Source organism: Rana temporaria, chromosome 13, assembly GCF_905171775.1.
Source record: "Rana temporaria chromosome 13, aRanTem1.1, whole genome shotgun sequence".
Lineage (NCBI taxonomy): Eukaryota > Metazoa > Chordata > Amphibia > Anura > Ranidae > Rana > Rana temporaria.
In genome coordinates, this window is record NC_053501.1 from 98,991,423 (window position 1) to 99,003,816 (window position 12,394).

General features: G+C 42.9%; 1 protein-coding gene across 3 annotated transcripts in view; it reads right to left on the reverse strand.

Moving 5' to 3' along the window:
* Nucleotides 1-12,394, reverse strand: part of ADAMTSL4 (ADAMTS like 4) — a 312,392-nt gene that overhangs the window by 166,361 nt on the left and 133,637 nt on the right. For all 3 annotated transcript variants that reach the window (XM_040332769.1, XM_040332770.1, XM_040332768.1), the window contains one exon: nt 9,474-9,576. In XM_040332769.1, the coding sequence (XP_040188703.1) occupies nt 9,474-9,576 (103 nt within the window). The remainder of the gene's footprint in view (nt 1-9,473; nt 9,577-12,394) is intronic.

Genomic DNA, 12,394 nt, shown 5'->3' on the forward strand with positions numbered 1-12,394 from the left:
TAGATGTGTATGGATTATTCTTGGAGAAAAAGGATATTGTTTAATGTCACTTTAAGAGTTCATGCACATGGGCGATTAGGGCCATACAATGCCCAGACTCTCTGGGTGGATGTGGTAGGGTGGAAGATTGTACAAATCAATGATAGGGAACAAAAAGGGGAGCCAGACTAAGTGTAGTATGTTAAAAAAAAACTTACATTTATTAGAAACAAAAGACAAATGGCAACTCACATTTTGGTCGATACAAAAGGGCAAGTAAAGCCTCGTACACACGACCGAGTTTCTCGGCAAAAAACAGCAAGAAACTTGCTGGGAGATATTTTTTTGCTGAGGAAACCGGTCGTGTGTACATTTTCGTCGAGGAAACTGTCGAGAAACTCGACGAGCCAAAAAGAGAGCATGTTCTCTATTTCCTTGACGGGAATGGAGAAACTTGGCTTGTCGAATTTCTCGACGGCTTCACAAGGAACTCGACGAGCAAAACGATGTGTTTCGCCCGTCGAGTTTCCCGGTCGTGTGTACGAGGCCTCAGGAGTCATTCTAGTCAGTCTTTAGGCTCTCCCAAGGTGTTCTGGTGGATTAGGGACACACAAAGATACACCTGTATAGTTGGAAGACATAGGAGAGTGGCCAACCACCGCATAAACCAGCGTGGAACACAAGATGGCACCGGACGTGACGTCACTGTGGAGGCCGTGCTGACATTTGGCGGGTGGAAACGTGTTTCGAAGCATCTGCTTCTTCCTCAGACAAATCAATAATAGGCTGGCACATGAAATCACACATGTAGTGATTACCTGCAGTTACTCATATACAGTATGTGGCAGCACGACATTAAAGACCACCTTTGTGCTGCCACAGGAATGCATACAGACAGCACCAACGGGTTGCCATGCTAACAAAAACTACTTATGAATGCATAACAAGACTTGGAACGCAGCTAGAGAAGTAAATAAAGGGAAGCCTAAGTTATAGTTGGGTTTGTTACATGACAAACTCACTGAATCCTCTGTAATTACGTCCCTATTTAAATATGAGGTAAAGTGGAAATAAGCCTACATTTAGGCCTCTATATAAGCAGAATATCCCTATGCAGACACAAACATTTATTGAAGTCCTAAGCTGGGCTTTTACCACCGTCCTCTCCCGTCTTTATTTATATATATGATGTAAAGCGTATCTATGTTTACATTTAGGCCTCTATATAAGCAGAACATCCCTATGCAGAGACAATCATTGAAGTCCTAAGCTGGGTTTTTACTACCATTCCTCCTGTCCTTAGTTATATATAATGAGGTAAAGTGTATCCAGGCCTACGTTCAGGCGTCTTTATAAGACTTCGATCCCTATGCAGAGACAACCACTGAAGTCCCAAGCTGGGCTTTTTAATCGCCATCCTCTCTCATCCTTATTTATATATATATGAGGTAAAGCGTATCCAGACCTACGTTCAGGCGTTTATATAAGACTTACATCTCTATGCAGAGATAACCACTGAAGTCCCAAGCTGGGCTTTTTAGCACCGTCCTCTCCCTTTCTTATTAGGCTTCATTTCCACTGGCGTTTTTACAGCCACTGTTGTTAGCCTTTTTTACAGCTTAAAAACGCCTGTCCATGTTTATTTTGTAAAAAAATTTTTTTTTTGTGAGCTGCAGCTTTAAAAATGCCGTGGTAGCGTTTTTGAGAGTTTTTTAGCGTTTTCACGCGTTTTTGAGCGTTTTTTAACGTCTGGCGTTTTTACAGCTCTACTCTGGAGCTTCAGAACGCCCTGGTCCTGCGTTTTTTTTACAGCTCAAAAACGCCTATACCATTTGCAGCTCAAAAACGCCTATGTGGGCATGATGCCATAGAATAACATGGACAGACGTTTTTAAGCTGTAAAAAACGCTCAGAAAAGTGGCTGTAAAAACGTCAGTGGAAATGAAGCCTTAATATACTGTATATGAGGTAAAGTATATCTAGGCCTACATTCAGGCATTTATATAAGAGGTACATCCCTATGCAGTGACAACCATTGAAGTCCTAAACTGGGCTTTTCTCACTGTCCTCCGCTGTCCTTGTTTATATATTTAAGGTAAAGCATATCTAGACCTACGTTCAGTTGTCTGTATAAGCCATATACCCTAAGCAAGGACAACCATCGCAGTCCTCAACTGGGCTTTTATCATCGTCTCCTGTCCCACAGATGGACTGCTGCTGCTTAATGATGGGAGTATGTCAGGGATGTCCCTGCAGGGTTGGTTTGATCCATGATACCACAGGGAACAATACAGGATATGAGCTATAGGCGACATAAGCCACTAGAGGAAATGGAAACCTCGGGCTGAGCAGAGTCCATTCAATCTGCACAGCATGAGCGCCCCATTCCAAACTCCCACCATCCTTCCTGAGGAGGAATCCAACACCGTCACTTTCTCCACCGCCTGGCACATAGCATGAAACTGGCTTAAAGCAACCCTGTTCACAAAGGCTGACCTTCTTCTAAAAATGTTAAAATTAAAGTGCCCCCCATGCCATTTTGAAAGTCCCATATTCTACCCCGATTCGTGGATCTTTTCTAATTCTAAAAATGTTAGTTTCCCGGCGTTACCTCTCTTTATCTCCCTGAGGCCTCGTACACACGACAGAGATTCTCGGCAGAATTCACCGAGAAACTCGGTCAAAACCCGGATTCTGCCGAGAATCTCTGTCGTCTGTACAGTTTTGGCTCGATGGAGCCGCCGAGGAACTCGACGAGAAAATAGAGAACATGTTCTCTATTTTCTCGTTGTCCTCGTTCTTCTATGGGAGAAGCCGGCCCGCCGAGCTCCTCGGCGGCTTCATCCCAAAACTCGACGAGGAACTCGACGTGCCAAGCACGTCGAGTTCCTCTGTCGTGTGTACGGGGCCTCACTTCCATTTGTTTAGAACAAGCACTTTAGTTGTGGTCATGTACACCGCTCAATGGATAGAAGACGTGCTGTGAAAGATTGAGGGAAAAAAGGGGGAGAAGCATGTGAGAGAATCTTGTGGAGTAAATTGGACAAGTAAAGAATGTAGGCTGACTTGTCAGAACGGACATTAACCACCTGAAACCAGGCTTTTTCTGGCACTTCATTTGCACAGCGGTTTTTCAAATGCAATTTTTGGGGAAAAAAAAAACTTTTTTTTAAATTGTAATGCAAAAAAAACACAATACATAACCTAATTTGTTTGTAAAATATAAAAGCTGATGTCACATCAAGTAAATAGATACCAAAAATGTCACACTTTAAAATTGTTCATGCCAGCACAATGGCGACCTACGGTGCAACTTTTACTATCCATAGGCTATGCTTTAAAATCCTTTACAGGTTACCACTTTATATCTACAGAGGAAGTCTAGTAGTAGAATTACTGCTCATGATCTGGCGTTCCTGGTAATACCTCACATGTGTGAGACGATCGCTGTTTGCGTGCATGCGGGACCAACGCACGTGTTCACCTTTGCGCACTAGCATGAGGGGCACTTTAATTTTACATTTTTATTGCTTTACATTTTTATAATCACTTTTATTGCTAGCACAAGCAATGTAAACATCCTTGTGACATCAATAGGCAGGTGACAGGTACTCTTTATGGAGGGATCTGGGGTCAATAACCCCAGATTTTGCACTTGAAAGAATTCAAAGAGCAAAGATTTTTTGAATACTTAAAATTTTCAAAAAATCCCTTCCGGGTTAATATAGCAAAGCCGATTCTAGCTTTATAAGGGTCTCCGGCCAGCCGGGAGACGTGCCGGCTGGTAGCCCAGGTCTCTCGGTGGGACGGGAGAGCCCAAGAGAACAGTTGCAGGCATTATCCCGGTACAACCACCTGAAGAGACGAATGACGTACCAGGTATGTGATTTGGCGGAAAGTGGTTTAAGTGTATCTAAACCCAAAACCAAAAATGTAATGTATTGCAGCTCACTAGTCCTTGGTCTGGTAGATGCTTTTCTTTTCTTTTTTCACCTGGTGTCCCTGCAAAAAACCCACTTCGTGTCTCTGGATGGCTATGTAACTAGGAAGGGAGTCATCGCTGTCACCCTAGGCTGATCTCCTTATATGGACTATAACCCTGGCCGTATTTATCTCTATTACATGCTGGGCAGGGCAATTGTTAGTTTACAAAAGATGGTTAGGAAGGAAGATTTTCTTTGGTACAGCTCACATGATGCAACAAGGACACTGTATTTCTGGAAAGATTAAAAGATATTTTCTGTATTTGATAAAAAAAGTTTTTAGCTTGAAAAAAAAAATGGAAACGAATGCAGCCTCCACATCTAAGGACTTAACTGCAATATATTCAATTTTTATTATTGGGTTTAGTTATCCTTTAAGTATGTGGATACTAATACATCTGGACGTTTGCGAGAAGCCCAGATGGCGATTAGGCAACCTTTGTCTCAAGACTATGGAGAACATAACTGTCTTTATACAGAGGTTGGTCATATTTGATGCTTATTGGAGTTCTTCTGGAGATTCCTACTCTGGAGGTACTGAGATCCCGATACATGCAATGATTAAGGAGCTTGGACCCTCACAACCTTTCTTTTGGGGCCAAGCGCCTTATTCATTGCATATTATTTAAAGGGTACCTGTCATTCATATACCGCAGGTATGTTCAAAGTCCCGCCCGCGGGCCAATCGCGGCCCACATTCAGGTTTTGATCGGCCCACCTGGTAATTTGGATATGTATATCTTTTGCGCCCACCAGCGAATCTCTTGGAGGGGACCGGGAGGATGCTGGGCGAGTGCCATACATACAGGTGAATTTCCTGTTTGTACGGCGGCCTATGTTATAGGAAGTCCAGTCTCCTGCGCTGCCATTGGATGGCTGTTCTATCCATCATAGGAGGCAGAACTCTGTATTAAAGAGGCCAATGAAAAACAGATTCTTCTGTATGTAATCTGTTTGCGCTCGTCCCGCCCACTTGATGGGCATCAATCAGGCTGCACTGATGGCAATGGTGAGTCTGCATTCCTGGCAATGGGGGTGCTGCATTCCTGGCAATGGAGGTGATCCACTCCTGGTAATGGTGGGTCTGCATTCATTGCAAAGGTGGGTCTGCAGATGGGCACTGATTAGGCAGCATTCATGGGCACTGACCCTTATTTTGCTTCACAGTTCTTTATATAAAATGTACGTTTTTTCCTGAAACGTCCCTCTTAAAATGAAGGTGCGTGTTATAAGCCGATAAATACGGTATAGCCAAATAACACGTCCAAGCTCATCTCTTCACCACACACAGCCACAAAGGCAAGAGAATTCTTGTTGGGCCGTGTATTAGTTGCTCGAACTAACACATTTACACTGAATTTTAATGGTTCAAAGAATGTCAGATGGTCGGCCCTCCTGCATGTTCACTTCATCAAATCTGGCCCTCTCTCAAAAAAGTTTGGACACCCCTGATATTCTATAAAAGTAGCCATCTTGAGGGGTGTGACATTGTTTAAGCTTGTCACTTTGCAAAGAACTAGTACCTCATACCTTGGCAAAGTCACCGCTTCCTAGTGAAAATAAAAAGCTACATTTTCTAAAATATCGACCCGTCTCATAAAACAGCATTTGTTACTGTGTGTGGACACAAGAGCTACACATCTAGACAAGGTTATCTGCTTTGCACAAAGAAATTCTTTATAAGTGGCCATGTCATATGTCAGCAGTGATGTCACATGTTTATTCAGAACACAGATGTAGAACGTTAAACAAACTTTGACACCACCTAATATAGATTTTAATGTACTAGAGACAGAAGCTCTTTCATTATTTTAGCTATAGAAAATTCTTATAGGTCTGTATCATTGGTATACAACCCCGCTCACATTGCCCAATATGTGCCCAACTACAAATTTCTCTGATTCTGGGGCTCTGTACAAGAGGAAACAATGCTACATATTTAGTGGTCATCAGGGCTTTTTTTTCTCAAACAATAGGAGCTGAAACTCAACCACGAACCCCCCAAAACCTCTGCCCCCACACACACCTCACAAACAGTAGGAGGGTCTTAAAAGGACATTAACCACTTAAGACCCGGACCTTTAGGCAGTTTTTGCGATTCGGCACTGCGTCGCTTTAACTGACAATTGCGCGGTCGTGCGACGTGGCTCCCAAACAAAATTAGTGTCCTTTTTTTCCCACAAATAGAGCTTTCTTTTGGTGGTATTTGATCACCTCTGCGTTTTTATTTTTTGCGCTATAAACAAAAATAGAGCGACAATTTTGAAAAAAATGCAATATTTTTTACTTTTTGCTATAATAAATATCCCGCATAAATATGTATATAAAAAAAAAATCTCCTCAGTTTAGACCGATACGTATTCTTCTACCTATTTTTGGTAAAAAAAAATCACAATAAGCGTTTATCGGTTGGTTTGCGCAAAATTTATAGCATTTACAAAATAGTAGATAGTTTTATTGCATTTTTATAAAAAAAAATGTTTTTTACTACTATTGGCGGCGATCAGCAATTTTTTTCATGACTGCGACATTATGGCGGACACTTCGGACAATTTTGACAGATTTTTGGGACCATTGTCATTTTCACAGCAAAAAATGCATTAAAAATGCATTGTTTACTGTGAAAATGACAATTGCAGTTTGGGAGATAACCACAAGGGGGCGCTGAAGGGGTTATGTGTGACCTCATGTCTAACTGTAAGGGGGTGTGGCTGTAGGTGTGACATCATTGATTGTGTTTCCCTATAAAAGGGAACACACGATCGATCACAGCGCCACAGTGAAGAACGGGGAAGCTGTGTTTACACGCGGCTCTCCCCGTTCTTCAGCTCCGGGGACCGATCGCGGGACTCCAGCGGCGATCGGGTCTGCGGGTCCCGCAGCTTCGGACCGGGTCGCGGGCACACGCCGCGGGCGCGCGCCTGCGACCCACGGCTGGGCACTTAAAGAGGACGTACCTGTAAGTGCTTGTGCCCAGCCGTGCCATTCTGCCAACGTAAATGTGCAGGAGGCGGTCCTTAAGTGGTTAAATACCAGTATTGCATTACATACAGAATGCAGAGTTCAGGAGGGTTGAACACAGAGTGCAGAGCTGTCACTTGTAAACACAGAAACCAGACTTCTGTGTTTACAAGTGATTGTGGTGAGCAGGCACCATAGGGTCTGAGCCAGAGGTGGTTGAACTAAGTTCCACCTGAAAAAAAAAGCCCTGGTGGTCATGCTCCAAAGTTCAAAGGCTCTGGAGTATTGTTTATTCTTTATTACACACAGTTATGAATTGTAACCTACATAAAGACCTTACTGAAGCTCTCCTGCACAAACCAATTCAGGGTGCAACACATCAAAAATAATTGGATTTATAAAGTGCCACTAAATAAAACATAGCCCAAACATGGGCGTCACCCACACTAAGTTTTCAAGAGGTCAAAACACGATTAAAAAGGCACAATGATCCATGAAAAAATTAACAATCATCTCATTAGATAAATATGAATTTCTATGAATTTGGTCCCCGTGGATAACTTATTTGTAGCCAAATCTTGGTTCCCTGAGTTGATGGGAAAGACCAGTAGGTTGGCTAACCCCAATGGACACGAGATTGCAAAAACTCAACCAAAGCAGGTGTACACCACAGCTGCTGCCTTTGCAGCTTAAGGAGGAGTGGTTGAGGGTAGGTAAACAACATGGTTCAGCTATGGGTTTTTACTTCTTTCCCCAGCTGTTAATTGGTAATAATACTCATTAATATAAAGATTATATTTACTGCAGATGTTTTATTGTCATTAGTGCTTTTGTCTTTCGAACAATTTTACCTATACAATGTATTCTTTTTTAGAGCATCTCCTTTTTCCCCCCTGAAGATGACCTCTACGAAGGTCGAAACGTGTCAGGGTTTCCATTTTATTATAGGATCATCATGCTATGTCATTGTATATGTACAGCTGTATTACTATGTATATATTTTTTACCTTAAAATTCGGAGTTCATGTTTTGAACCTAACAGATGTTCTCCTTGTGGAAAATCTTTTTTAAATAAAAATACATTTTTGACATAAAAAGAACAGTATCCTTCCTTGCTGCAATACAAAGCCCCCTGGGGTACCTTTCCTTTCCATAATCATTTGGGGTGTGTAGCACACTTAACCACGGTTAATATTGCTTTTCCCTTGCTACCATTTACTGCAAACCCAACCCCCCCCCCCCCCCATCTCTCAATAACAAGTATCAGTGAGCCTTAATAGCTTCCACTAACTCCATAACTGTTGTGTTGCTGGATCTACTACCTAGTATTCCTAACTTTGGCCTATGTTGTTTTATAAAAGGCCATGTAATAGTTTGATACTGTCAGGGCTGGGCGCAGCCCTTTCTTCTATGTGCTGGCAGCTCAGCTGTCAGTTAATTGCCAGCTCCCATCTCTCCACAGTGATCCACCTGTTGATGATCCTGCTCGTCAGCTCTGCCTACTTAAAGCCTTCCAGTTCATTTGCTCTTTGCCTTCGCCTGTGTTAACATCACAAGAGACTTTCTCCTGCATTCCTGTTGAAGACCTGCTTGACTGACGTTCTCTCTGGCTACAGATCCTGCTTGCTGTACTACTACCTTTATCGCTGGCCCTTGGACATTGGCTTGGCTTGGCCGACTACCGGATCCGGTTACTGAACTCTGGCTATGTTTTGACTATGCTTACTCTGTTTACCTTTTTATTTTTTATTATTAAACAAGTGTGATTTAAAGTGGATGTAAACCCCCTCTCATCCTTTCTAAACTACTGCCATAGTGCTGTTCTATAAGGATATAGATGCCTCCTGCATGTATCCTTACCTGTCAAATGTCTCCCCTCTGTCTGTTATAAGAACTGAAAAACTGCAGATTCTGTGGTTGGGTCTGTTGTCTGGAGCTCTGTGGGTGGAGTCGTGATGTCAGTAGACTCTCTGCCCTCCTCTACACTCCCCTTACACTAAATTCTGCTATGATCACCAACATCCAGTCAAAATCCAGAAAAGTAACCACATGACTTCAGAAAAGGAGTGGGGGTGGGAATTAAAAAATAATGCCTGTCACTACTGCATGAGATATGCAAATAATTTGTCACTCACAGTAAGGGGGCGGAACGGACTGAGTTTTTTTTCTGTAAGTCCGTTTTATTTCACTGAACAATAAAATAGGATTGCTCAGAGCTGGATTAACTCTGTGTGGCAAGACTGGGCACAAATTATAGGAAATCTTATACTCTACATTGTGACAGCAAAGAATTTTTTTTTTTTCGGGTTTACATTCACTTTAACTGTACTTCTGTCTCGTTCTGATTAATGGTTTCTGACAGATACTGCATGATTAACATGTGGACCTTGCATTGATATTGTACCGTTAAACTGAACATGTGTTCATTACTTACTTTGTACTTGTTGAAAGATATAAAAAAACATAATAAAACATATTGAATAAGAAAATATCCTGGAGATAAAGCAATCGCAAAATTGCATGAAAGTAACATTGTGAAATTGCTCTTACCTTCTGTGAATGCTTCCCACTGGTAGAGGCGACCCATAAACTCCTGGTTGTTAAACGTGGAACATTGTAGAGTCCTGGCATCAGGCTGACTGGCTGGACATGGCTGTGAATGCAACAGAGAATTAACAGTTCAATATAGATAGGAGATTTGACATGAAGCTGACAATAGCAATCTGTGTCTATTGAACCTGCGGTTGAATGTGCCTAACCTAAGGCCTCGTACACACGACCGAGGAACTTGTCGGCGAGACACATCGTTTTCCTCGACGAGTTCCTTGTTAGGCTTGTCGAGGAACTTGACAAGCTTGCTTTGCGTACACCCTGTCAAGACAAAATCTCCTCGTTCTCAAACGCTGTGACGTACAACACATACAATGGCAGGGGAAGTTCGATTCCACTGGCACAACCCTTGGGGCTGCTTTTACTAATCTCATGTTACTGTGTGTTAAGTAAAAGTTTGGTCGGAGACGATTTGCACTTTTCAGTCTGTTACAGCGTGACAAATCTGTTATCTCCATTACAAATGCTACTTTTACTCCTGTCTCATACTTTATTCTGAGCATGCAAGGGTTTCTTAGCATGCACACCATCGTCTTTCTCGTCGAAAACCAGCCCGACGAGGAATACGACGAGGAAATTGAGACTCCTGTCGAGGAAAAAGAGAACTTGTTCTCTTTTTTTTCTCGTCGAGTTCCTCGACGGTTTCCTCGATGAAAAACGTATACACGACCGGTTTCTTCGGCAAAAAAGCTCTCCCACCAAGTTTCTTGTTGGATTCTGTCGAGGAAACCGGTCGTGTGTATGAGGCCTAACTCTATTAGTCCAAGATTATTCTACATAGAGAGGAAAGATTCGACATTATAGAGACAGTGTTGGGGTAGACCATTCGACATGAACAACGAAGATTCGACGAAGCAGAAAAAAACATACAAATGTCAAATCTGTCATTCAAGGCTTATGGTGTCTGTCGAAAGTTCTAAGAAAATTCGACAAGCAGCTAAACTGTATGACGCCGCAATCGTACATTTCAGGTCAAATGCTCGGCCCATAGGCTATAGAAGAATTTGAATGTTGGTTGACTAGTAATAATAATTTATAAATATAATTGTAGGGGCCTGCTACTTTTTAGCCGGCGCTGCTTTACATTTAGAGTGTAGTCTGAGAGTTAGTTGACTCAGACCGTATGTTTTTTTTCCAAATTTGGGCCTCTGTTCCAGTCATGGTTGTACTGTGAGTGACCACTATTGTCTGGGGTGCCGTTACCACCCCAGGCCAAGGATGGCAGCAGTCAGGTCAAGGTGTTTTGGGTGTTCCCCTTCAGCAGCCAATCAGTGGGGGTTGATTTCCCACTGTGCATGCTGGGGAGAAGTACTTAAGGGACAGATGCCATTGGACCGGGGTCGTCGATCACTGGTCTATCATCCCACCACCCCCCGCGAGTGGCCCTCCTGGCCGGGGGTGCGTGTTCAAGTGTTCCTGGCTCTTGGCCCTCGTTGGTCCGGATTTGTGATCTACTAAGTAGGCCCGATAGCCAGACTGGGTCTATGTTTGCAGAGTGGTTCTGTGCTGTCCGTCCTGGAGGGAGGAAGCCACTCGATGAAGAACCTGTCTTGGAGAGTACCGAGCACGAGGCTAGTATCTCAGGAGAGGCCTTGAACTTCATCGAAGAATGCACCATTACTGAAAGGCTGAATGATGGTCAGTTCTAAGTTTATAAGAAGTTAATCGGAAGAGATCTGGGTGCAGGGGCGGACTGACCATTGGGACTCTCGGCACTGCCCGAGGGCCCCATGCCACTAGGGGGTCCCATCAGGGTTGCCAGGTCAATAAAACCAGGGACAGTATGTAAAAATCTGTGTTTTTTTTTTTACATCTGTCCGTGATATGTCCAAAACCGACATGCTTTTGATGTGAAAATCCTGAGATTTTAGCTGCCCTGCCTATGCAATGCCTCCTGGCGTGGTGGCCATCTGTAAGCCCGGGGGCCCCATAATCTTCTATTGCCCGGGGGCCCCATGAGTTGTCAGTCCACCCCTGTCTGGGTGCTTAATCCTGTGTTGAGAGGATTTTGGACCGAACATACCTCCATCTGTGGGAAGGTCTGTGGCAGAGACTTTACCAATTTCCGTGCGCCATCCTGGCTGTTAGGCTAGTGAGAGAGGCCTATCCGGGTGCGCTATACCCACTCTGGCTAGAGTGGCAACGAAAGCTGTGCTGCTGGAAGCAGGAGTGTTTCCGGACAGAATTTGTGCACCTGAACCTATTACCTGTTACCCTTCCACCTCTTCAACTACTTATTTTATTCTTTTACTAAGTTCAGCAAATAAATCAAAGAAAAGGAAGTCTAAAGTGTGGACATTGAACTTTTTCTCAACTCTCATCTGATACCCTAGATGGCGAGGAAATAGAGGTAACATGCCACCCAAAACCAACCAGCAGCTCCTCCGGGGGTAGTGCTATATAATTATTACTAGTGTCATACAACATTAGAATTCTTCTATAGCTTGTAGGCGGAACATTCGACCGGAAATGTACGATTGCGGCGTCGTACAATTTAGCTGCTCCGTCAAAGCTTCTTAGAACATTCAACAGACACCATGAGCCTTCAATGACAGATTCGACCTTAATTGATTTGGATTTTCGGAGAAATGCTTTTTTTAACGAAACAAAATAAATAAAAACAAATTTCGGGAGTAACTAAATAAATTAATTTTTCGAACGAAAACGAAATTCAGAAACGTAATATTTCAGTGTGCACATGTCTATATGTTATTGATTTGGATTTGTGGGAAATATAAAAAGTTTGTGGGTTGTTAAATTGGTGAATCCCCTCATAACCAAAAATCCATGTTTTGGGAATAGTTACCCTTTAAAAAAAAAATTGTAGGTACAATCAATTCTGTATCCTGGCCTAGGTCGAC